The sequence below is a fragment of the Pleurodeles waltl genome, chromosome 2_1, assembly GCF_031143425.1.
Source record: "Pleurodeles waltl isolate 20211129_DDA chromosome 2_1, aPleWal1.hap1.20221129, whole genome shotgun sequence".
Lineage (NCBI taxonomy): Eukaryota > Metazoa > Chordata > Amphibia > Caudata > Salamandridae > Pleurodeles > Pleurodeles waltl.
Genome location: NC_090438.1, coordinates 461,433,729 through 461,460,939, shown reverse-complemented (window position 1 = coordinate 461,460,939; position 27,211 = coordinate 461,433,729). Strand labels below are relative to the sequence as shown.

The window sequence follows — 27,211 nt, the reverse complement described above, 5'->3', positions numbered from 1 at the left end:
ACAAGACATTAAAGGGCATGATCATGGGGCTCCCAGAAAAACTCAAAAGGAGATGGGATGTCCTCTTGCCATGCCTGCTTTTCGCTTACAGAGAGGTGCCTCAGAAGGGAGTAGGGTTCTCACCCTTTGAACTTCTGTTTGGCCACCCTGTAAGGGGACCACTTGCTCTTGTTAAAGAAGGCTGGGAGAGACCTCTTCATGAGCCTAAACAAGACATAGTGGACTATGTACTTGGCCTTCGCTCAAGGATGGCAGAGTACATGGAAAAGGCAAGTAAAAACCTTGAGGCCAGCCAACAGCTCCAGAAGTTTTGGTATGACCAAAAGGCTGCAATGGTTGAATTTCAACCAGGGCAGAAAGTCTGGGTTTTGGAGCCTGTGGCTCCCAGGGCACTCCAGGACAAATGGAGTGGCCCTTACCCAGTGCTAGAGAATAAGAGTCAGGTCACCTACCTGGTGGACCTAGGCACTAGCAGGAGCCCCAAGAGGGTGATCCATGTGAACCGCCTAAAGCTCTTCCATGACTGGGCTGATATCAATCATCTGTTGATGGTAACAGATGAGGACCAGGAAGCTGAGAGTGAGCCTCTCCCTGATCTCCTCTCCTCGGACCCTAAAGATGGCTCAGTGGATGGAGTGATCTATTCAGACACCCTCTCTAGCCAACAGCAATCTGACTGTAGGAAGGTCCTGCAGCAGTTTGCTGAGCTCTTTTCCCTAACCCCTGGTCAGACACACCTGTGTACCCATGATGTGGACACAGGAGACAGCATGCCTGTCAAAAACAAAATATTCAGACAGTCTGACCAAGTTAAGGAAAGCATCAAGGTGGAAGTCCACAAGATGCTGGAATTGGGAGTAATTGAGCACTCTGACAGCCCCTGGGCTAGCCCAGTGGTCTTAGTCCCCAAACCTCACACCAAAGATGGAAAGAGAGAGATGAGGTTTTGTGTGGACTACAGAGGACTTAACTCTGTCACCAAGACAGATGCCCATCCCATTCCTAGAGCTGATGAGCTGATTGACAAATTAGGTGCTGCCAAATTCTTAAGTACCTTTGACTTAACAGCAGGGTACTGGCAAATCAAAATGGCACCTGGAGCAAAAGAAAAGACAGCATTCTCCACACCTGATGGGCACTATCAGTTCACTGTTATGCCCTTTGGTTTAAAGAATGCCCCTGCCACCTTCCAAAGGTTGGTGAATCAAGTCCTTGCTGGCTTGGAGTCCTTTAGTGCAGCTTATCTTGATGATATTGCTGTCTTGAGCTCCAACTGGCAGGATCACCTGGTCCACCTGAAGAAGGTTTTGAAGGCTCTGCAATCAGCAGGCCTCTCTATCAAGGCATCCAAATGCCAGATAGGGCAGGGAACTGTGGTTTACTTGGGACACCTTGTAGGTGGAGGCCAAGTTCAGCCACTCCAGCCTAAGATCCAGACTATTCTGGACTGGGCAGCTCCAAAAACCCAGACTCAAGTCAGGGCATTCCTTGGCTTAACTGGGTACTATAGGAGGTTTGTGAAGGGATATGGATCCATTGTGACAGCCCTCACAGAACTCACCTCCAAGAAAATGCCCAAGAAGGTAAACTGGACTGTAGAATGCCAACAGGCCTTTGACACCCTGAAACAAGCTATGTGCACAGCACCAGTTCTAAAAGCTCCAGATTACTCCAAGCAGTTCATTGTGCAGACAGATGCCTCTGAACATGGGATAGGGGCAGTTTTGTCCCAAACAAATGATGATGGCCTTGACCAGCCTGTTGCTTTCATTAGCAGGAGGTTACTCCCCAGGGAGCAGCGTTGGAGTGCCATTGAGAGGGAGGCCTTTGCTGTGGTTTGGTCCCTGAAGAAGCTGAGACCATACCTCTTTGGTACTCACTTTGTAGTTCAAACTGACCACAGACCTCTCAGATGGCTGATGCAAATGAAAGGTGAAAATCCAAAACTGTTGAGGTGGTCCATCTCCCTACAGGGAATGGACTTTATAGTGGAACACAGACCTGGGACTGCCCATGCCAATGCAGATGGCCTTTCCAGGTTCTTCCACTTAGAAAATGAAGACTCTCTTGGGAAAGGTTAGTCTCATCCTCTTTCGTTTGGGGGGGGGGGGGGGTTGTGTAAGGAAATGCCTCCTTGGCATGGTTACCCCCTGACTTTTTGCCTTTGCTGATGCTATGTTTTGAATTGAAAGTGTGCTGAGGCCTGCTAACCAGGCCCCAGCACCAGTGTTCTTTCCTTAACCTGTACTTTTGTATCCACAATTGGCACCCCCAGGCATCCAGGTAAGTCCCTTGTAACTGGTACCTCTGGTACCAAGGGCCCTGATGCCATGGAAGGTTTCTAAGGGCTGCAGCATATCTTATGCCACCCTGGGGACCCCTCACTCAGCACAGACACACTGCTTGTTAGCTTGTGTGTGCTGGTGAGGACAAAATGAGTAAGTCGACATGGCACCCCCCTCAGGGTGCCATGTTAACCTCACACTGCCTATGCAGTATAGATAAGTCACCCCTCTAGCAGGCCTTACAGCCCTAAGGCAGGGTGCACTATACCATAGGTGAGGGCACCAGTGCATGAGCACTGTGCCCCTACAGTGTCTAAGCCAAACCTTAGACATTGTAAGTGCAGGGTAGCCATAAGAGTATATGGTCTGGGAGTCTGTCAAACACGAATTCCACAGCACCATAATGGCTACACTGAAAACTGGGAAGTTTGGTATCAAACTTCTCAGCACAATAAATGCACACTGATGCCAGTGTACATTTTATTGTAAAATACACCCCAGAGTGCACCTTAGAGGTGCCACCTGTTACTTTAACCAACTACCTGTGTAGTCTGACTGGTTCTAGCAGCCTGCCACACTCGAGACATGTTGCTGGCCCCATGGGGAGAGTGCCTTTGTCACTCCGAGGCCAGTAACAAAGCCTGCACTGGGTGGAGATGCTAACACCTCCCCCAGGCAGGAGCTGTAACACCTGGCGGTGAGCCTCAAAGGCTCACCCCCTTTGTTCCAGCACCGCAGGGCACTCCAGCTAGTGGAGTTGCCTGCCCCCTCCGGCCACGGCCCCACTTTTGGCGGCAAGGCCAGAGGAAATAATTAGAATAACAAGGAGGAGTCACTGGCCAGTCAGGACAGCCCCTAAGGTGTCCTGAGCTGAAGTGGCTCTAACTTTTAGAAATCCTCCATCTTGCAGATGGAGGATTCCCCCAATAGGGATAGGATTGTGACCCCTTCCCCTTGGGAGGAGGCACAAAAAGGGTGTACCCACCCTCAGGGCTAGTAGCCATTGGCTACTAACCCCCCAGACCTAAACACACCCTTAAATTTAGTATTTAAGGGCTTCCCTGAACCTAAGAATTTAGATTCCTGCAACTACAAGAAGAAGAGGACTGCTGAGCTGAAAGACCCCTGCAGAAGAAGAAAAGAAGATACCAACTGCTTTGGCCCCAGTCCTACCGGCCTGTCTCCTGCCTTCTAAAGAAACCTGCTCCAGCGACGCTTTCCCCAGGACCAGCGACCTCTGAATCCTCAGAGGACTGCCCTGCTTCAAGAGGAACAAGAAACTCCCGAGGACAGCGGCCCTGTTCCAAAAAGACTGCAACTTTGTTACAGAGGAGCAGATTTAAAGACCCCTGCAATCCCCGCAAGAAGCGTGAGACTTGCAACACTGCACCCGGCAACCCCGACTCGACTGGTGGAGAAACAACGCTACAGGGAGGACCCTCCGGCGACTCCAAGACTGTGAGTAACCAAAGTTGTCCCCCCTGAGCCCCCACAGCGACTCCTGCAGAGGGAATCCCGAGGCTCCCCCTGACCGCGACTGCCTGACTCTAAAATCCCGACGGCTGGAAAAGACCCTGCACCCGCAGCCCCCAGCACCTGAAGGATCGGAACTCCAGTGCAGTAGTGACCCCCAGGAGGCCCTCTCCCTTGCTCAGGTGGTGGCTACCCCGAGGACCCCCCCCCTTGCCTGCCTGCACCGCTGAAGAGACCCCTTGGTCTCCCATTGACTCCCATTGGAAACCCGACGCTAGTTTACACACTGCACCCGGCCGCCCCCGCGCTGCTGAGGGGATACTTTTTGTGTGGGCTTGTGTCCCTCCCCCCGGTGCCCTACAAAACCCCCCTGGTCTGCCCTGTGAAGACGCGGGTACTTACCTGCTGGCAGACTGGAACCGGGGCACCCCCTTCTCTCCATTGAAGCCTATGCGTTTTGGGCACCACTTTGAACTCTGCATCTGACCGGCCCTGAGCTGCTGGTGTGGTGACTTTGGGGTTGCTCTGAACCCCCAACGGTGGGCTACCTTGGACCCCAATCTTATCCCCGTAGGTGGTGTACTTGCCTGCAAAACCTAACAATACTTTACCTCCCCCAGGAACTGTGAAAATTGCACTGTGTAAACTTTTAAAACAGCTATTTGTGTTTTATGTGAAAAGTATATATGCTACTGTAATTATTCAAAGTTCCTAAAGTACTTACCTGCAATACCTTTCAAATGAGATATTACATGTAGAATTTGAACCTGTGGTTCTTAAAATAAACTGAGAAAATATATTTTTCTATACAAAAACCTATTGGCTGGATTTGTCTCTGAGTGTGTGTTCCTCATTTATTGCCTGTGTGTATGTACAACAAATGCTTAACACTACTCCTTTGATAAGCCTACTGCTCGACCACACTACCACAAAATAGAGCATTAGTATTATCTCTTTTTGCCACTATCTTACCTCTAAGGGAAACCCTTGGACTCTGTGCATGCTATTCCTTACTTTGAAATAGCACATACAGAGCCAACTTCCTACAACATGGTTTTGGGTAGTCTGGGTGCAGAGGTGCTGGTCACAATGGTAGCCTTGAGCACTATGTTGCTGGACTGCCAAAGTTTAAAAGGACTTGTCAAACAACATGGTCTGCAAGGGAGGACTTGGACAAGTCTGGAGGAACCCAACTGGAGCTCAACTTGTGGGTACTCCTGGTCCAAAAGGACATTGGCAGAAGATATGTGTACCCGGGCTGTGAGGCTCGGGTGCAGAGGTGCTGGCTGGCAGGCCACTTGGTGATAGAGGCTCTCACAATTCTTGGTGGTGCCTGCAGAAGAGGGGAAAGAAAAGCAACAAGACGACTTCTGGCATGGAGCCGACCTTTGTTGAAGTCCCTCGACAGGTAGGTACATTTTTGTGGTGGGGGTTCCGGCCTGAAGACAAATAAGCCTTGGTGCTTGCATCAGGCTCCGGTACCCTGGGTATTGGTACAAGGTGCCTCTGGGTGGGGGGGGGGGGGCACAGCGTCTCAGACTGGCTGGGTCAACAGGGCTGCCCTTCTGGACACTCAGTGACCTCCTTCTGGGCAGCGTCGGTGGTCAGCAATTTGTCGAACCAGTATGTGTGGTCGGTGCCTGCAGGTTGCTGGGAAGTGGCACCTCCACTCCAAGGGAGATGCTGGCTGGTTGACAAAGTGCTGGTGGCCCTCCGAGGCTTATGGAGGAAGCACAGCTGCAGGACGAGTCTGACCTTTATGATTGTCGGGACAAGAGCAGGTAGGCAGGGTTTGGCGCCAAAGTGCACAGCTAATCATCAGTTCTTGCGCTGCTCGGCTCTTCTTTGCCCTCTTTTTTCTACAGTCAGTCTAATCTGAGTTCCTTGTGTCAGGTGGCCACCTAAATTCTCACCTAAATTCTCAATTTAGGGGCATTTAGGTGAGTGAATAGTAGTAGCCAATTAGCTACTTACCCCTGGGGTGACTACACACCCTATATGACTACTTCCTGTGGGGAACGGGCGCATAACCCTGTCCTAGAGTTCCTAGTTCCACCAAAAACAAGATGGTAGAACCCTTTCTTTGTGGAGCACATCAGGCAGCTCACCTTAGGGGTGTGACTATCCTGGTAACGCAACACCTACTTGCATAGCTAATTTCCAGCCTGGTGCCAAATGAGCCTCAGGCTAGATCTCTTGAGGAAACTTCTGAGGAGTTCCTAAAAATGCATCATCACTCTAAGGAATCCAAAAAGAGTGAAAGACAAAAGCAACCCTCTTCAGTGGTAGCTTCCTCTGCTCCAGCTACCCCTGTAAGCCACTGAAACAAAAGGGGCACAGATCTCCAGTGTCATCAACAACGAAGTCACCGTCGACTGCAACATCGTCAACGACTACCGTCGTCACTGTATTGTAGGCGAGACCATCAGCGTTGAAGATGACATTCTCCACGCTGGGGCCAATTTCGTCTGCGAGGCCCTCGGAGACGTCAAGACTTCACTGAATGAGTCATTGAATGCATCACCTCTAGTGACGCTTCCATCGTCGACCGTGCCATTGTCGATGTTGCCACCGTCGACACTTTCATCGTCCACGCTTCTGCCGTCTACAGTTCCATCGTCGACGATACCGTTGACAATGTCAACGAGCATCAAAATTAGAACCTACCACAAGCCTACTGTGACTTATGCGACGAACATTTCACCTCTTCTTCCAAGTCACCTTTTAGACATGGAGGACTCGGATGAGGACAGACCTTTCGGACAGGCTCATAGTCCCTCGGAGCTCCATGTGAAATATCAGGACGAGGAAGATGAATACTATGACGATCAGACTCAACATGTTAAGGGATACTATTGCCTACTCAAAGGTATGCAGAACAACACTATTATACTGACTACCATCGCCCGCAGGAGCAGGCGGTTATGCCTCGTTCACTTATAGAGGATCTTCAGAGCATGCTGGCGGACTATAGACGCCGCTTTCCACCACAGACAGAAGTACCACCATCTACTCCGCCAAACAACTTTTGTTCCGCTCCCTGACATGCCACCTCCAATGACACCCAGAATGATGCCACCTCCTCATGCTGTTCTTCCGCTTAGAGATGATCCTTCTACATCGGAGGACAAAACTAGGGAAGAAGGTGAATTACTATCTCAACAGGATGAATGGCAGGATTATGTTATCCCAACCCGTCCCCACCTCAGTATCCTATGGCGGACTCCCCTCCTGAAGATATTGGGGGGGTTTCACGCGATTATGGAAAGAGCAGCAGAGGTTTCATTTACCCATTACAGTCAAGCATTCTGATTGCGTCTTGTACGACTTCAAAGATCAAGCACAAAAATCAATACAATCAATTCCGATCATTTATGGCAGGAGGGTGTCAGGATCATGAGAAATCCCGCTACTGTGCCAGCTGTCTTTCCACGGATTGATAAGAAATACAGGGTTCCAGATGATGCTACTGCATGTTTCAAGGGTCATGCTCTGCCACACTCTGTGATATCACAAGCTGCACAGAGGTGTTCTAGGAATCCAGCAGCCCCTATCTCAGTGACAGGGATGGTCGGCGCTTGACACGATTGGAAAAGTTTTCACTCATGTTGGCCGTTACAGTAAGAGCTGCTAATGCCTTCGCCATCTTAGCATGGTACGACAGGCAGATGTGGTCCAATATTAAGCCTTTCCTGGATCTCATCCCTGAGGAGCAGAGGTAAGAAGCAAATAAGATTTATCAGAAGGGGGAGCGCGCCTCTTCTGAGATTATTGATAATGCCATGGACATAGTCTCAACCGGATTTCGGCAATTGGCAGGCGCTGCCGTTCTGAGACGCCAAGGATGGTTCAAGGCCACTTCTTTTCGCCCGGAGGTACAAACAAAGGTCTTGGACATGGCATATGACTGAGACATGCTTTTTGGCAAACATATAGATGAGGCTCTTCTTGCCATTAAAACTGACACTGATACAGCCAAGTCCCTTGGTTCTTTACAATATAGGAAACTGTTTTTCCGAGGGGCAAGGGGACGTGGTTCTTCCTCCTACAGAGGATCATATTTCCGTTCTCAACAGTTTCAGCTGTACCAACAATACAGACCATCACAATTGTTTAGACAACCAACAATTGCTGGTTTTTCCAGACAGGGTGCCCATCAAATCTTCTCATCAGCCCAGAGACACAGGTCGTAAACAATGTCCCTGCAGTAGTACCAGCTACTATCCTATCCCACCACCAGGTAGGAGCGAACATAACCAGATATCTGCGCAATTGGAAGGTCTATCACCTCGGACCAATGGGTTTTAGACATCGTGGCTTACGGCCACACCCTAGAATGCACTGTCAGGCCACCAACCACACCCCCTGAAAGGGGCGCATTTACCTCATCTTCACTTATTGAAAAAGGAGGTTCAGTTGATGCTTCTCAAGGGAGCAATAGAAGAAGTCCCTATGGCTCAGAGAGGCAGAGGATTTCATTCCCGTTTTTTCCTTGTGCAAAAGAAATTAGGGGAATGGAGACCTATTCTGGACCTTTGGCATCTCAACAAGTACCTTCGCAAACAAACTTTCAGAATGATAACTCTTTCAGACATATTGGACCTCCTGAACAGTGGAGACTATATGACATCTCTGGACCTGGAGGACGCTTATTTTCATATTCCCATCCATCCCAAGCATTGCAGAGACCTCCGTTTCACAGTGACTGGTACTCACTATCAGGTCCGAGTCCTACCCTTTGGACTCCGATCAGCTCCGCGCATATTCACCAAGTGTCTAGCACCAGTAGCAGCTGCTCTGAGGCAACAGGGTCACCAGGTATTCCCATATCTGGATGACTGGCTCCTCAAGGCACCCACCAAACAACAAATTGTAGCAGCAACAAAAGCTTGTATTGTGCTTTTCAAAAAAACTGGGTCTCACGCTCAATATGTCAAAACATCCTGTACAACGCCCGCTCGAGTATGATTTTTCTCTGAGCCATTCTGAACAAACAGATGAACAAAGCTTTCCTTACGCAGGAACGTCCGCATCGTCTAATATTCCTGGCACAAACAATATCAAAAAGAAGGTCCATTTCAGTGAGGTCGTACAAGTCGATCCTGGGTATGATGTCTTCCACCATCAATCTGGTGCCATATACGCGTCTCAAAATGAGACCGTTACAAGAAGAATTGCAGGTTCAGTGGAACAAACTACAAGGTTTGTTTGAAGATCGCATTCTAGTAACACCAAAAATGATAAGGTTGTTGGGTTGGTAAACTTGCCAGTCTCGTCTTTCTCAAGGTCTCACGTTCATTCTGTTAGTCCCACAATTTATTATTACCACAGACGCCTCCATGGAAGGTTTGGGAGGACATTTCCAAGTTCAGGGAAAATGGTCAGATCGTCAAAGGCTTATGCATATCAACAGCCTAGAACTCAAAGCCATTTTCTTCACATTGCAAGCGTTCCTTTCGAGGATAGAAGGTTCTCAAGTGCTGGTACGGACAGACAACACAACCAGCATGTATTATGTAAACAAACAGGGAGGCACAACGTCTAACACTTTCACAAGAAGCCCAGGAACTATGGGATTGGCTTACAAGACACAACACTTCTCTGACAGCCGAGCATGTTCCAGAGGAGCGCAACACGCTAGTGGACGCGCTCAGCAGAACCCACAACGATTGTCACGAATGGGAGCTGAATCAAGTTCAGCTAGGCAAAATGTTTGCGACATGGGGGAAGCCAGCCCTAGACCTAATTGCAACGAACAACAATGCCAAATGCCGATTGTACGCAAGTCGGTATCCCCTACCAAGTGCTTGGGGGAATGCCCTTTTGATGCGATGGTCCTGGATCTTTGCTTATGTTTTTACCCCCATCCCATTGATCCCCAGGGTTATAGCCAAGATGAAGAGGGAACACTGTCGCCTAATACTAATCGCGCCCAAATGGCCCTGGCACTACTAATACACAGAGCTTCTTCTGATATCAGAAACTGCACGCCTTCCTCCAATCTCAGCGCTACTTTCAATGCATCAGAAGCTGATTCTACATCCGGATCCGATGTCACTACACTTGCACGCATGGCTCCTGAATTCCACGAGTTTCAGTATCTAAAAATAGACCCAGAATGCAGAGATATACTGTCTAACGTTAGAGCAATCAGCACAAACAAAACATATCGACTGAAATGGAAAAGGTTCTGTTGTTGGTGTCAGTGGCATACCCTACACCCTTTTGAGGCTTCTTCAGAGCAGATTCTACCATACCTCCAGCTATTGGCAAAGTCTGGGCTTATGCACTCTTCAGTTGAGGTGAATCTGGCAGCAATTTCGACATACAGGCATTTTTCGAATGTGGCCTCTCTTTGCTCATCATGTCTGATTAAGCAATTCATGAGGGGTCTATTCATAGTTTTTCCTCCAGTAACGTTACCGCCACCCCAGTGGCACCTTAATGTGGTGCTCTCTCAACTAATGAAGCCTCCGTTCGAACATAAAGCAGATCTTAAATTCCTCACTTGGAAGGTAGCTTTCCTTCTGGCGATCACGTCCACCAGAAGAGTCAGTGAAATTCAAGCCTTCACTGTACAACAACCTTTTCTGCGTTTCACAAACGATGTTGTCATTCTCAAAACAAACCTGAAGTGCATTCCTAAAGTTCCTTCTCAATTTAATCTGAATCAGCCAGTTATTCTCCGAACATATGTTCCTAATCTGACATCTCCTGTGGAAAAATCCCTCCACACATTGGATCTGAAGAGAAGTCTTAAGTTGTTTATCTCCAGCAAACTAAGACTTTTCACAGATCTGATCAATTATTACTTTCCTATTGACCTGGGCGTCTGGGTTCCTCATTGACAATAGCTAGATGTATATCGGCAACTATTCAATTCTGCCACTCTGCAGCAGGGAAACCGCTACAATGGCAACCTAGGGTGCATTCAACAAGAGCAGTTTCAACCTCAGCGGCTCTGTTTGCTGGGGTGTCGCTGGATCAAATATGCCGTGCTGCTACTTGGAAGGGTACCCACTCCTTCGCGAAGCACTATTGCCTTCAGGCAACCCATAAGACGGATGCGGCCGTGGGCCAAGCATTTCTTAGTCACCTGTTCCAGTATAGGTGAGCCTCTTGGTAATGTAGAATTTTATGTTTAAAACTAGATTATTAATAATAATAATCTGATTTTTCTCTTCAAGTTCGACGTCTATGCTTTCGCCATAGTTTTGTTATGATTTTTATGCTTATTTATTTATTTTTTTATTTTTTTAAACAAAGAAAAAAAAAGAGACGAGAGTTCATATGTATAAGTACCTCGGAGTAAGAGAGATAGGAAAACCACAATGTTTTCCCATTCCCTACCCCCATCTTAATGTTATGACACTGCTTGTTACTCTGATTCAAGCATGTGAATCTATGAAAGATCCAAACCTGGATAAGAAATTTGTTACTTACCTATAAATGCAGTTATCCAGTATTGGTATCTTTCATAGTCACGTGCGACCCACCCTCCTCCCCTTAGAGGCTTTCTTTTTTTCCTCTTACTCAGGTTATATTCTTCTCTCCCACACTCTCTTATGAGTGTTGTCGCCTGATTGCCTGTGATTCAAGTTTGGTCCATCTTATATAATGACATGGATAATCTGTCAAATTTAGGACTGTTAGCAATAACCAAACTGACCATAGAGTTTGTAATGCAATGTACTGCTTTTTAGGATACCTTGGGACTCCCACTTCGAAGACGGGAGAGATTCAAGCATGTGAATCTATGAAATATAACATACTGGATAACTGCACTTACAGGTAAATAACTAATTTCTTACTGCTGATGACACTACAGAGATTAAAGAAAACACTTCTAAAAATCTGACAAGAAAACTGTAGGTAAATGTTTGCTACAATGAGAAAGAAACACAGACAACATGATAACCAACAATAGCTTACCCGATTTCTGGAGGTTGGCTTCTGAAATTGGAGTGTTAAATAACATCAGTAAAGGTGAAGTTAATACCTGCAGATTTGACAATTTTGTTCAAAGTACTATGGTAATTTGAAAATAGGGTGATAATTTCAACAGATCGATTCGGAGGAAAACTCTAATTTACTGCACCCATCAAAATCTACCAGTTGAGCTCTCCTATATGTGCTAGACCTGAGCTTGATTCATAGTTGTGGTGACAGAAAAGTCTTCGATTTCTGAAGGAGGTGCTAAATCCAGACTAGCCACTGGTTGATTTTATGCAACCAAACTGCTCTGTCTTTATGTATGTGTGGATAAGTACGTTTTCAAGTTTTTTTTTTTTTAAAGTTACTTTATCTGTAGTGGATCTATGTAGTGTTGAGAAATCACTTAGCATTTGTTCCAATAATCTGAACATTTCGTCCACCCACCTACAAACCTTCATATTGAAGGTGAGGGGAAAGAAAGTTAATTTCACCCGAATGGACAGAAGCAGATCAGTAAGAGATATTTCGAACTTCAACATGGTTTGAATTGAGTGGTGTTTTTGGGAACAGGCAGATCTACAAATCCATGCAGCGTACATTGTCATCTCCTGTCATGTATTTACAAGAAGCTGGTGCTGACGTGACTGCAATTTAACCTAGGCGGAATGAGCGGGTATGCATGAAAAACTTGCCGACCAGACCGCCTCTACATTGGGAGATAAGAGTATAGATCATTGAAAACCGAGTACTTGGATGACAGATGTATTAAAATATTCTGTAATTGGTACGGTAAAGTGAGGCTCTAATTTCAGTCAGATGTGCAAAATAATGTGGATTAGCATTTCCGAGTTACATGAATAATCTCCTTGTTTATGGGTGCATTTACCCAAACTTAATTATATTTAAAGTATTCATGTTCACAAATGCCCTCAGAGTCTTTGTTTAAGCTAAAATGGCCATTTACGTATGCATTTATTCTGTTTTTGCCTTCTATGCATGTATGTGTACCTTGATTCTACCTGCACAGACCTTTATTGCAGAAGTTTTCCGTAGCGTTGAATTGTCTGATCAAGAAGGAGAGGTCATTAGCTCCACCGTCTCTCCCGCCACACACATGGAGACAGGAATTACTGCCGACAGTAATGCTTGTCCGCTCAGACATATATTTGTTAGTGTTATAGGAAGCTAAATACCAGGGGCCTTTTTCCACACCAAAGCGTGGATGATGGTTCAGTTCCCTGTACTGTGTGGCCACCGGATGTCGTGCACACACTGGCGGTTACATGTACTAGTGTCTACAATGTTCATGTGTTGTTGTTAGTGACATTTCCACGAAGGACGTCTATTTGATGCCGAATTCTGCTTCTTTTCCGTCCTTTGGCCCAATATATCGAGTCTCCAGACGTGGAAAAGGAGGTGAAGCGACTCCTGAGCACCGATGCTGAAGCTGTCAGCGTCCGTATCCTTACACTGTGTATTTCTTTATGGTTATGGGATTGGAAGGGGTAGTGGTAAAGACATGTGGCGGTGTTTGCCTACAGCTTTGACGCACTTTGAACCTACAATTTAGTGTCCTTGTGTCCTTTTGTGTGTTTGTCTCTTCTGTCTTAGCATTTCTGGATTCAGTAGCAGGTGAAAGTTTAAAACCAGGGAGTCCATGAGCTTCACTGTGATTCTAAGCTAGGTCCTGGTATGTTACGGCGATATAAAATGAAATAATGCAAGGCTTCGGTTGTACTAATCCAGAGCACACCCTTCCTGCTCCCTTATCTGATAATGGTGTTTGCTGCCTTGACACATCTGCACTCGCTGTCAGGTTGGGAAGTGATTGCTGAAGATGAGACGAAAGAGGCCGAGAACCATGGCTCACTTACGGGTCTGGACGTGTCACCTGGAATGTCTGGGCACAAGCAAGGACGTAGCTCCTCAGGTACAAGGCACGGCCGTGCAGAAGGTTATGGAGGTGTGTGTTATTGCTGCATCTTCCAGCTTGTCCCTTCTTTCTCTCTGTTTCTTGCCCTCCTGCTTTCATTTTACTCTCCCTCTCCCCTTTGCTGGTATATTGAAGCTTCCTTTATTCCACCCTTTCCGTTTCATTCTTAATTTTGGCTGCGCTCTGCTCACATGGAGAGTGTGGCTATTATGCCGCTCTTCCCTCTTCTGTTGTAATTACTTTATCCATAGTAAATCAGTGTGGGTCGTCCTCAAAAGCAAAGGATCCGGAGGGTTCAGATTGAAGGACGGATTGGGGAGGCTTGCTAGTGTAAGCAGACGGTAAGAGGTGCATGTTAAAGTTTCAAGGGTTAATTTACCCCCGCTTGTACAGGATGTGACTAATTCAAGTCGCCAAGGAGTTGATGGACCATATGGAGTCTGAGTGCCTTTTAATGTCATGGAACGCCGAACAAGGCTTTATGCGAACAGAGGTTAATGCCTGCACTGCTTTCCACTGCCTCACTCTGAGCGAACACTCCACACAGGCAGTGGGTCAGTGTTCCATTCCTGCCCGCCTCTCCATGCCTCCCACAGTGAGATGAGAGACTGGAGCCCATGGAGTTTGGACGTTTATTAGCCTTTAACCCAAAGCACAAAAAGAATAACAACTGCTGTAATCTGACAACCTCTTTGCAATATTACAACTGAGTTGTGATAGAGTTTTCATATTATACGCACCTCCTAAAGTCCGAAAAAACCTGCAATAAAAAAATAAATCAGTTCCGTTCTTCAGTATTTACTGCTGTCCGAGGGATTATAACAAGGCTAAGCTATGTAGAGGCATAGTTGTTCAAACTGGGCAGACGGAGGTTACACAGGCATGCCATCTTAGTGAAACTGAACTAGGTGTATGCACTTCGCTACACTGTCACTTGAGGGAAGCCTATTCATGAGGATGCGCGTGAGGACTTTGTTTGACATGAAGCTTCCATTGGTTGATCCCAAGCTAAATTAGTATAAACAATCTTGGAAACAGTTACGTTCTTTTTAATTGTTTTGATTTCCTCTTACAGTAGATCACGATGAACTGCGAGAAATCTTTAATGACATCAGCAGCAGCAGCGAGAGTGATGAAGATGACCGAGACCGCCGTGATGATGAAGACCTAAATATCATGGACACAGAAGAAGATCTTGAGAGGAGAAGTCAGGACAAGCTGAATGATTCTGATGAAAAACGCCGGGAGAAAGAAGGAACAAACAAAATAGGTGAGAGAGTAAATATGATCGGGTTTGCTGGCCTCTGTAGAGGAGCGGTTTGGTTTCCTGGGCTTGATCAGTGGCCGAAACCTTACAAAGTGATGTGCTTTTTTTTTTTTTTGTCTTCCATTTTAGTCTTAGTTCAGTACATTGTAGACCTGGGAGAGACAAATAAACTTGCAGATATGAACTTGAGGATTTTGCTTCTCTGATTCCACCTGGTACTACATGGTAGCTCTCTTAGAGTTCAGTAGAATAAAATGTGTTAGCTGCACTTATTGCTTTCCTCAGTGTTCTCGTCATCACATTATAAGAAAAGAGACAACATTGTATACATTGAAAACCTGAATGTTTGTGGCCACTGTCCTGTTGAAACAGCCATTGATCACTGCCAAAGGAGGACTTTTTACTGAATAAATAAGAAGGTGCATTCAGAAATAAAGCTAATGCAGCACAAAGAATTAGGCACATGGGGTGTGGAGAGGAAGCTAGGCTGTTAATGAAGTTGAAGTTTACCAAGGCATATCTCAGCTTGCTAACAAAGTCACCAGAATTAGTATTCATTGAAATCTAAAGGTTTAATGCAGGCTGCAACTTGTAAATGGACTCGTGTTTTTTTTTTGTTTTTTTTAAGTGGCCTAGTTTTGAAAGACCAAAAAAGGCCCTTTTGCTAATATTCTTTCTGAGCACACATTTTAGCCCTCGGGACTCTTTCTATTTGTTTATTTTCTTTTTTTATTAAAGAAATGTTTTTCGTTTCCCAAATTGGTGCATGTGGATTGCAGTCAGAGCAGTGCAGTTTGCGCAGTCTGTAATAATATAATAAGTCTTTACTATTAGATTTTGTTCATATGGTAAGTAGATGTTTCTCAAACAAGTCATGCTTAGCTAGATTGCACTACAGTGCTACTTGGCAGAGCAGGGAGGTGGCTGAAGGGGGTTGGTGGTGAAGCGAATACATTCTAGAATGCCATGTATTATGTTTTTGCTGCTTTGGGGTTTTAGAAAATATCACCAATGAGTAGTTCTCCATCTGTGCTCTATTTCTGTATTTGTATTTCATGTAACCAGAGTGTAAAATATTAGAAAGTTGTTAAATTGGATTTGCTCCCTATGGAGTTCTTCAGATATTCCAAAACAACAAATGTTTTAAAGTGAATAAATTGAATTAGGTTCTTTATACTCTTATAGTCATAGTCTTTCACTAGAGCGAGGAGTGCTTAACCTCCCTGTGCTGCTACATGAATATAGTTCTGAGACAAAAAATCTGAACTTTGTATAGATGGTCACAAAGTAGACTTTTGTCTGCTTTAAAGAGTATAGTGATCACTTTTCTTAAATTCAAGGTGGTAAAGAGTCTGGTCTGATAGTCTTGTGGTCCCAAATGTAAATGCGTCCCCTTTGTTTGGAGTTACTGTTAAATGCCCTTGTTATATGGAGATGTGGGAAATCCCGGCGTTAGACTTAAAAATGGCAATTTACCTACTGAATGTAATGGGAAAATGTGTAAGTGTCATTCTAGAATGTTCTAGTTTAACTCAAATTGTTTTTCTAATTTAGTACAAGAGTTTCAAAAGCAGGTGGAGAAATTGCAAAACAAACTGCAGGAAACCCAGGAGAGGCGTAAACGACAGGAGGATCTTATCATGAAGGTTGAAAACCTAGCATTAAAAGTGAGTGTGACTTGTTATCTGGTAGTGTTTTCAGTGGTCATTCAGTTTGTTTTAGACCATTTCTGACGTCACGTGTTATATTTGATCACTATATCTAGTAAAAGTGTGCCAGAGAGCATGACTAGTAGTATTAACTGCTGGTTCATTTACTTCACAGCTCTTGTTGGCCACCTCACCTAAGAAGCTTAGTATATTCTAAAAAAAATGAATAAGCTATCATCACTGCTCACAATTGGGGAAGAGAGCACACTGCCTCCTCTAATCCCAACACCCTTCTGTTTAAAAGGCTCCCTTGAGCCAGAAATCTAGTGAGTATTGGAGATGCACCTGCGTGCCTCTGCGAGGTACTGTGTGACGTGAAGATTTAGGCAGTATTTTCAGCAATCCCCAGATTACATTTCTTTGCTCTCTACTGATGAAGAACGAAATCCAGAAACATATGCATCTGTCTAGACCTATACAGCACCATTTACACCAACTTTGGTGAAAAACTACAGTCAAATTGAAGTAAGTGCTAATTGTGTACCACATTTGTCATAATGCAAAGGTACGAACTGTGCTGGCATATGAGGCAGCGTGCTCCTAACCCCCCCCTTCTACCATCACTGCTGATGCACTTTTATTTTCTAGGAAGAAATATGTAGATGTTTAAACTGTTATATGATTTTTATTTCTAGACTCGTCTGCAAGCAGTTTTGGATGAATTCAAACAGCAAGAAGACAATGAGAGACAACAGGTGAGAGTATTAAGCTTATAATATGTTTCTTATCATGTACAGTTGCAGACGCTTATGCTGTGCATACTTCTGCCAGCTAGTGTTGGGCTCAGATGTTTTCAGGTTTTCATCAAAGAAGTCTTTCAAGCAATGGCATGTGATATAACCTCCCCACCCCCCAAAATACCTATTGTTGTTTTTTTTGTTTTGGTATGTTTTTTTTAGCATTATTATTTTTCCCCCCTACCATCGGTTTGGACATACTATTGGGTTCCATCCGAGAGGGCTCCAAGTTTGTGGCATTTTCAACATGTTTTTCAGGCCCACACGGTTGCATTTTGACGCGGTGCATCAGGAAAATCAGCCGATGCCTAAGCAACTTTACTCCACACTTCATCACCAGACTCTTTCGGAGGTCCCATGACCAATGCTGGATGCCAGGGCTCCCACATGTTCTCCTTTGGGCTTCAACTCCAAAGAAGGCAGATTGGACGTGGATGATGGCCCCCTTTCAAAGTTTCCCACTGTGTAACTCCAGATACTGTGGTCAGACCAGACCATCACAATGCCTGTAGCAACAGCTTCTGTGAGCCCTTCCATGTCTTCTGTTTGCGCAAGACCCTAAGGTACCAAAAGGAAAGCCACTGGGCACATCACAAGATGGACAAACAGACATCCTCCGAAACTCCAGACATCTTTGGAAAATAAGATCCTGTCAATGGAGATGAAGGTGAAATGGCCGGCCCATCTGGTATCCCAGCAGCCTAGGCATCTCCAAGTCCAGAGACAGTTTCCTCATGCATGTCCGAGCACTGGGAAGATGGCGATGTTGTTGGAGCCAAAGACCCTCTACCTACAAACAAAGACCACATCAAATGTCATAAGTATGCCTCCCACCTTAAAGGCCTATGCCACCAAGCAAGGAGGATGCAAACAGCCTCATGCCAAGCTATAGTACTTCTCCCAAGGGAGTCTGCATTGAGCCCCCCAGCATGGGCACAAAAAGCTGCTACCTTCGGAATCAGTTGGTAGAGAGAAGGCTTTGGATTCAAGCAAGGCTCCACCCAAGGGTGTCTACTACTACTGGTCATCAAGCCTTGCATGCTTCTACTGCATCCAACACTCACGCTCACATCTGGAAACAGCACTAAAGGCACCACCAAACAATTGTCGAACATTGTTGGCACCAAATGTCAAGTTGATGTTGAAAGGGGATAGGGGCACAAGCCTTCTACCTTTTGTTTCTCCTCCTCTGCTGCCACCAAATACTCCAGCACCATGGCCTTTTGCCTCTGGCGCATTCACCTGAGGGGTCCTGCATACTTTTTTAGTCTTTATAGCCCCTTTGATCCATATGACAAGCCCTTAAACCCAGGGGCCCATCAGTTACCCCTGGGAAGACTAAACCAAAAGCCCACTGATTACCCATGGATAGACTATAATATATCACCTCCACTCCTTCCTCCACCCCAGGTGATTCCAACATAAAACACTGCGCATTCAGGGCATCCTTGCCTGATTATACCACAACCTCTCATGGGATTATTCAGAGGGCTGCGGCGTATCACAAGGTTGACATGCACTTCGTTCATGAAGAAGAGGACTTCATTGTGGAGACTCAGTCAAGGTTCAAATGCTTCAAGCAGTTTTTACCCATGCTTAAATCAACCCCTGGACATCTTCAAGGAGTCATTCAAAGCTAAGGTAGTGACACCTAGGGTTCAGAAGAAATACAAACCCTCCCATAGCAAACATATTTGCATAAAAAGTCATGTTGCTTCGGACTTCGTGGTATCCCATACTTGACTGTAAGAGAACCTCTGCCCCAAGCCACAGGTGTTTCGCCTCCTGACAAGAAGAGCAGAAAGTCAATGAAGCTGGCAAAAGGATAGCTGTAGATTCAGCCACGCATTGGCAGATGGCCAACTCTTTCATGCTCCTTTCTTGTTACAATACTTCCGAGTGTGAGTAGATGCAGGAACTGGTAAAGCAGCTTCCAGATGAGCATAGGAAGAGGGGGAGAAGATGGTGTCTGAGAGCAAGACCATCTCAAACTCCGACATTCCTTGGGTGCTCTATGCTGTAGATACAGCCTCTAGGCATCCACACCATTGTTCTCCTCGCAATCCACGCTTGGCTTCGCATCTCCGTGCTCAAACCCGTGGACCAGCAGCAGGTCTGTCATCAACATCCTGTTTGACTGGAAGCATTTGCAGACTGGAAGAGGTTTGCTTTTCACTGCATTTCCAAACAACTGTACCTCTTAAAGCCGGACATCATCTGCTACCGTTTACATCTACTGGATTCGGGCCTTACCTACATATCGCTAGCTGCTTTTGCGGCTGTCTGCAAAACCAGTAACATTCATCCCTATTTAGTCTTCCAGTAGTCAAGGCTTTCATGGCGAGTATTAAGAGAGTCATTCCTCCCAGAATATCTCCTGCCCTTGTGTTGAACCTTAACGTAATCCTCACAAGGCTCATGGGGACACCCATTGAACCTTTTAAGCTCATGCCTTCTTCAGTTCCTCTTATGGAAGGTCATTTTCCTTGTGGCCATTACTTCCCTCAGATGCATTAGTGAACTGCAAGCACACAACTTACAATAACTTTTCATTCAGATAGACAAAGATAGGGTTGCTCTCACAACCAATCTTAAGTATCTTCACAAGGTGGTATCGTCATTCCACCCTATATAATGTGGATTTGTACAGCACGGCTAATCACCCGTGAGGGTGTCCAGGCACTGAGTAGGGCAGGTCTGAGGGGAGAGAAGTAGATCATGCCTGTTTTGTCTGGAAGAGCCAGGTGTAGAGGTTCTTTCTGAAGACCATGAGGGACAGAGAGAGTCTGAAGTGTTGCAGGAGGTTGTTCCAGGTCTTGTCTGCTGGTTATGAGAAGGAGCGTCCTCCACTTCTGGCCTTCTTGAAGCAAGGGAGGTCTGCTTTTTCCTGGCACGTAGATCAAATGTGTCTGGTGGGTTAGTAGCAGTTGAAGCAGTGGCTGCGAGCATTTTAGGGGTGGGTGAGTAGTTTGAACTTGCTTCTGTCCTGGACTGTGAGCCAGTGGAGATTGTTGAGGTGTGGAGAGATGTGGTTATTTCACGGAGGTTTCAGGATGAAAATGGCGGTGGCGTTCTGGGTGGTTTGGAGTCTGTGTAGAACATGGGCTTGGATTCCGAAGTAGAGGGCCTTTTCCTTAATCAACTCTACTTGTGATAAGAGCCTTGGTCACTGTTCATCTGGTGTTAAGTGGGATCCACTTGCAAATCTTGTGAAGCATTGGCAGGATGTGGAAGCATGATGACGTGACGGCATTGATCTGTCTGCTCATGGAGAGTTTGGTTTCCAGAATGATCTCTAGGTTCTTGGCATGGTCCACAGGGGCGACTGGGGGGCCAAGTTTAAAGGGCCACCATGAGGCATCCTAGGGGAGTCATTGTTGCAGAAGATTAGGACTTCAGTTTTGCCAGTGTTGAGGTGGAGGCAGTTGTTTTTCATCCAAGCAGAGACGTTGGTCATGCAGTTGTCGACGTTTGCTTTGGTGGTGTTGGCTGAACCGGTAATGGAGAGAGGATGAGCTGTATCTTATCGACATAAGATACTATGTTGATGCCGTGGTCTCTGACGATGTCCACGAGGGGCTTCATGTAGATGTTGAAAAGTACTGGGCTGAGCCAATCCTTGAGGGACTCTGCAGATGAGATTCTTGGGTTCTGAGGAGTGAGGATATCCACTTGGGGGCCAGTCCGTAGATACCCAAGTGCGGAAGATTTCTGATGCGTGCGTTGTGGGAAAGACTATCGAAAACTGCAAAGAAGTCTACAAGTGTGTTTGTTGCTGTTTCTCCTCAGCCAAGGATGCTTCTGATTCAATCGGTGGCAGCAGTGAGGGTTGTTTCTGTGATGTGTTTGGGTCAAAAGCCAGATTGAGAGCTGTCTGAGTTGTTGAATTCTAGGTGTTCTGAGAAGTGGGTATTTATGGCTTTCTTCATTACTTTAGCTAGAAAAGGCAGGAGCGAGATGGGTCTGTAGCTACTGAGGGGGTTGGGATCTGCTGTTGGTTTCTTCAATAGGGCGTTGACTAATTCATTTTTCTGACGAGACTAGAAGGTGGCAGTGGTTAAGGAACTGTTTATTATAACGGTGAGCGCTGGGGAGATTATGGTTCTTCTACAGTTGTTTATGAATTGGGGGCGTGGGTCTGGAGGGGCTCCTTAGTGGATGGTATTCATCAGGACGGTGGCATCTTCATTCGCAAGAGGAGTTCCAGTTGCTTAGCTGCTCTTTGCTCTTTGATGAAGGAGGTGTCCTGCTGGGTGTTCATATAGGGTTGAGGTTGTTTCCTTCTGTGTGGGCTGGGCCTTGGAGGAGCTGCGTGAGTCAGAGGTTGCTGAGGCTGTCCAGGAAAGCCATGGAGTTTGGGTCTGTTGTGTCTTCCAGATGGGATTTGAGGTCCCCGAGGAGGATGTAGTTGGTTGATCTGATGGAGAGGGAAGGATGAAGTCTGGGATGTGGTTGCAGAATTCTGCTTGGGGGCCCAGGGGCCAGTAGGTGAGGGTTCCCTTCAGGGTGGCATTGCAGTACATATGTATTTTGAAGTAGATGTGTTCCATGAGGTTGGTGTCCAAATCCGTGGAGGTGGTACAGTGAATTTTTTGTTTTTGTAGTTGATGCAGAGTCCTCCACCTGGTTTCAGTTCAGTCCTAGTGTATGATTTTGTAGGTGGGCGGGATAGCTGTGGCGATGTCTGGTTTGAAGGCTGGGTTGAGTCATGTTTCAGTCAGGAACAAAAGGTCTGTTGTGTTGCTTTTGAGGGGGTCCCAGATTTCGGTGGAGTGTTTCTGGAGAGATTGGACTTTGAGGAGCATGGCAGACAGTTGGTGTGGTGGTGATGTAGGCATCTCAGGTGTACTGGAGAAAGGTCCTACCGTGGTGCTGTGGGATGCTTGGCAGCAGTATTTCCAGGTGTGTTTCACGGAGGGTAGTAGAGGAATAGTTGCTGCATTTGTTGGCTCCAGCTGTGGTTCTGGTTTTGCATATGATGGTCGTGGGGCATGGGTTGCTGGAGCTAACAGTTGCGGATGGGTGCAAAAGGGCTTGCCGTTGGCACGTCTTCAATAGGCACACACATTGCACAGTCGGGCTAAGGCTTGCATTAAGTAGGTCCTGCGGCGGGCAGGGCTTCTGCTGGTGGAAAGAACGGTTAGCAGGAAAACCCAGGCAGCGGCGGTGTCATATGCTCAAACGGCAGCAACCTAATCGGGCTGGAACCAACAGGAACTGGAGGCCACTGGCAAGTGGTAGAGTAGGTGCTCAGGTGCCTACTACCTTACCCAAACTACAGAGCTCCCAGTCTTCTTTTTGCAGCCAGCCTTGTTAGCAGAAAAAGCTTTAAACATGCTAGATGTTGAAAGGACTGTCATGTACTATATCAATAAGAATAAGTGTTTTGAAGAAACCCACTAAGGTTTGGGCAGACTACAGAGGCATTATGTTGGAGCCTGTCCTCCATGTGTGCCAAGCACTGAACAACCACCTTCGGACTTTCATGGGATGAGGCACGATCGAGGGTGGGGGGCACTTCGTGCTCTTCTCAGAGATGTTACTTTTATGGATCATTTGTGGGTGGTGGGGCAGGGGTACACACTCAGTGATTAGTCTATGTTTGAGTGACTTGTGCATCTGCCTCCAGGGGCTGAATTCTTATTTCAAAATCAATAGTCTATTGGGGGGGGGTAAAAAAAAAGAAAGAAAAAGTATTTTGATACTTTGATCTCCTCTTTGTGGCCTCTGCAAAACATCAAGGCCATCCAGTCTCCAAGGCTGGTATAGCGAGGTGGTTAGTCAAGTGCATCCAAACCTGCTACCTGAGATTCCCATCCGTTCCAACCAGGTCACATGTAGGAAGGAAGCAACCATGACTTTCTTAGGCAATGTCCTACATACTGACATCTGCATAGTGGCCACCCAGTCATCTCCACACACATTTACCAAACACTATTGGGTGGACCTCCTGGCCCTCCAATAGGTTCTGGTAGTTCAGCCAGTCTTAAGGGCTTTGTTCTGGACATTTTCATCAGCCACACTCTAGCTATTACGATCTGTATAGAGCACGTGTTTCTACAGCCAAACTTGCTACAAATGTAAAATGGTATGTACCCTGTAACTCAAATTCAAATTTTAGTAAAAACAATTTGAGTGCTTACCTACCTCATACAGTGTGCCACAGCTGCGGGAGGAAGCAGTTTATTTATTCAGTTTCCTAAGCAGGAGGACACATTTGTATGTGAAAGTGGTTGTGATATCTGCAGCTGCATTTTCCTGTAATAGAGTCCTTGAAAATATCCTTTCATTCTGTGGGGTTGTTACATAAGTGCTCTCTGTCTGAAATATATTTATACTATGTAATATTGGGAGTTTTCTCTGTTTTTTAAAGTAGTTTTCATTGTTTTTTTAAAGTCAGTATTCACACAGGTTGACCTGGGACGAGGATGTTGTCTTAAGAAATTGATCATTTATTGTTTGTTTTTATTAAAATACGCTACGTACTTAGAAAAAAATGTGTATGTGATCTTTCAATAGGCAGTCATAGATTTTCCTATTACTCTACTGTAGGAAAGTGCCCTCTTTCTTGGCATGGTTACACCCATTTTCTGCCTGTTGTCCGTGTGTTTGACTGTGTTCACTGGGATCCTACTAACCAGGACCCCAGTGATTATGCTCTCTCCCTTCTAACCTGGTAACTTGTACCGTTTTCAGCCCACGTTTGGCATACCGTTGCCCCCATGTAGGTCCCCAGTATATGGTACCAGGGCATTGGGGTCCCAAGGGATCCCCATGGGCTGCAGCATGTATTATGCCACCCATGGGGAGCCCATGCAAAGTGTTCTGCAGGCCTCCCATTGCAGCCTGCATGAAAGGGTGCATGCACCCTTTTTCACCATAGGTCACTTCACAGGTAACTCTTAGTCACCCCCTATGGCACGCCTTCTTAGCCCAGAGGGCAGGGTGCAAGTACCTGCGTGTGAGGGCACCCTTGCACTAGCAGAGGTGCCCCCACAAACTCCAGTGCCATTTTCATGGACTTCATGAGTGCGGGGATGCCATTTTATCTGGGTACTGGACATAGGTCACTACCGATGTCCAGCTACATGATGGTAACTCCGAACCTAGGCATGTTTGGTATTAAACATGTTGGAATCATACACCAGTACTGTTGCCAGTATTGGAAGTATGATTCCATGCACTCTGGGGGCTCCTTAGAGGACCCCCAGGATTGCTCCTGCTAGTCTTCCAGGGTTTTCCAGGCAGCTGAAGCAGCTCCTGCCCCACAGACAGGTTTCTGCCCTCCTGCTGTTTGAACAGCTCAAGCCCAGGAAGGCTCTAGACAGTGGCACAAAAGGGAGCTGTGATGTAGCCTGCCTATCCTGATGAGCCATCTGTGCTAGGAAGGAGGGCAGGAGTGGTCACTTACACCTGAAAGGGCTGTGCCTGCCCTCGCACAATACAGTCTCCAACCCCCTGGTGTGTGTCTGGGGCCTGGCCTGGGCAAGGCAGGAAAACAAGAGATCTTTCTTTGAAGTAGGCCTACTTCAAAGGCTGAAAGGGGTATAAGAGCCCCCAAAACCCCTGAAAATTAGATCTCCTTGGCAGAGGCTGGTCTTGATTCCAGAAGTGAAGAGCTGAGGAGAAGTGCCGCCCCTGCCTGTGACTGTGCTTTGTTGGGCTATCCTGCAGTTGCTGCTTCTGCCTGTGAAAGGTGACAAAACCGGGCTCTCTGCTGAGACTCGTACCCTGACAAGTGGTGCCCTATCTAGTCCCTGGGCCCTTGAAAGGAAAAGCTGGTGAAAATCTAAGAAAACCGACTTCAGATGACTCCGGACTGACACCGCTGCCGAATCCCGTGACTCTGCCTGCAACCAACTCTGTGGTCCTCGCTGGAGTGCGATGACCCTCGCAGGCCCGACATCGTTGCAGCACCGCCGAAGTCCACGACTCCCTGGAAGTTGCCACACCACGTCGTGACCGCCAGATATCGACTCCGCCTAAAGTGCGCGGATTCAACACTTCGCACCAACGGCACCTAATTTCCACTGCTCCTCAGCAAGGACCCGACGCCTCTGCTCCTTTGTCCCACAGCACCGGAACTGACGCCGCCTCGAATCCAGCGACGTCGTGATCCATGTCTTTGCGCACCAGCTTGTTTTCACTCTTTACTAAGATACTGTACCTGGGGGGGGGTCTGCGTGACTCCAAACCTGGCACCGTTGGCGTCGGATTGTTGGGAATGTCTCAGTCACGGCGCTGTGTTATCACCTCATCATTTTGTGTTTCTAAGCGTTATTTTTGAGTTTAATCTTTAAAAAGTCATAACGTGACTTGTGTATAAATGATAAATAATGGCTATTTTTCTAAACCTGTGTTGTCATTTTGTGGTGTTTTTCTTATATTACTGTGTGTGTTGGTACAAATATTTTACACCTGGTCTCTGAAGCTAAGCCTACCTGCTTGTGCCAAGCTACCAAGGGGGTGAGCGGGGGTTAACGGAGTCCTTTACCCTGAGTAGAGTGAGGGTCCCTGCTTGAACAGGGGGTAACCTGATTGCCAATCAAAGACCCCATTTCTAACAGTGGCATAATATATGCTACAGCCTATAGGGATTCCCTTGTACCCCAATGCTTTGGCTACGTAGGTACCATATGCTAGGGACTTACATAGGGGTACCAGTGTGTAAAATGTTGGGTGAAAAAGGTTGTGGGAAGTTGGCTCTGTATGCACTATTTCAAAGTAAGGAATAGTATGCACAGAGTCCAAGGGTTCCCCTTAGAGGTAAGATAGTGGCAAAAAGAGATAATACCAATTGTAAGGAAATGCCTCCTTGGCATGGTTGCCCCCTGACTTTTTGCCTTTGCTGATGCTATGTTTACAATTGAAAGTGTGCTGAGGCCTGCTAACCAGGCCCCAGCACCAGTGTTCTTTCCCTAACCTGTACTTTTGTATCCACAATTGGCAGACCCTGGCATCCAGATAAGTCCCTTGTAACTGGTACTTCTAGTACCAAGGGCCCTGATGCCAAGGAAGGTCTCTAAGGGCTGCAGCATGTCTTATGCCACCCTGGAGACCTCTCACTCAGCACAGACACACTGCTTACCAGCTTGTGTGTGCTAGTGAGGACAAAACGAGTAAGTCGACATGGCACTCCCCTCAGGGTGCCATGCCAGCCTCTCACTGCCTATGCAGTATAGGTAAGACACCCCTCTAGCAGGCCTTACAGCCCTAAGGCAGGGTGCACTATACCATAGGTGAGGGTACCAGTGCATGAGCATGGTACCCCTACAGTGTCTAAACAAAACCTTAGACATTGTAAGTGCAGGGTAGCCATAAGAGTATATGGTCTGGGAGTCTGTCAAACACGAACTCCACAGCACCATAATGGCTACACTGAAAACTGGGAAGTTTGGTATCAAACTTCTCAGCACAATAAATGCACACTGATGCCAGTGTACATTTTATTGTAAAATACACCACAGAGGGCACCTTAGAGGTGCCCCCTGAAACTTAACCGACTATCTGTGTAGGCTGACTAGTTTTAGCAGCCTGCCACAAACCGAGACATGTTGCTGGCCCCATGGGGAGAGTGCCTTTGTCACTCTGAGGCCAGTAACAAAGCCTGCACTGGGTGGAGATGCTAACACCTCTCCCAGGCAGGAATTGTCACACCTGGCGGTGAGCCTCAAAGGCTCACCTCCTTTGTGCCAACCCAGCAGGACACTCCAGCTAGTGGAGTTGCCCGCCCCCTCCGGCCAGGCCCCACTTTTGGCGGCAAGGCCGGAGAAAATAATGAGAATAACAAGGAGGAGTCACTGGCCAGTCAGGACAGCCCCTAAGGTGTCCTGAGCTGAGGTGACTCTAACTTTTAGAAATCCTCCATCTTG

The 27,211-nt window shown here is 46.7% G+C and overlaps 1 protein-coding gene across 3 annotated transcripts in view; it reads left to right on the top strand.

Moving 5' to 3' along the window:
- TAF7L (TATA-box binding protein associated factor 7 like) overlaps positions 1-27,211 on the top strand; it is a 238,510-nt gene that overhangs the window by 147,377 nt on the left and 63,922 nt on the right. For all 3 annotated transcript variants that reach the window (XM_069213409.1, XM_069213399.1, XM_069213392.1), the window contains exons 8-12: positions 13,075-13,152; positions 13,510-13,656; positions 14,702-14,896; positions 16,448-16,560; positions 17,238-17,297. In XM_069213409.1, the coding sequence (XP_069069510.1) occupies positions 13,075-13,152; positions 13,510-13,656; positions 14,702-14,896; positions 16,448-16,560; positions 17,238-17,297 (593 nt within the window). The remainder of the gene's footprint in view (positions 1-13,074; positions 13,153-13,509; positions 13,657-14,701; positions 14,897-16,447; positions 16,561-17,237; positions 17,298-27,211) is intronic.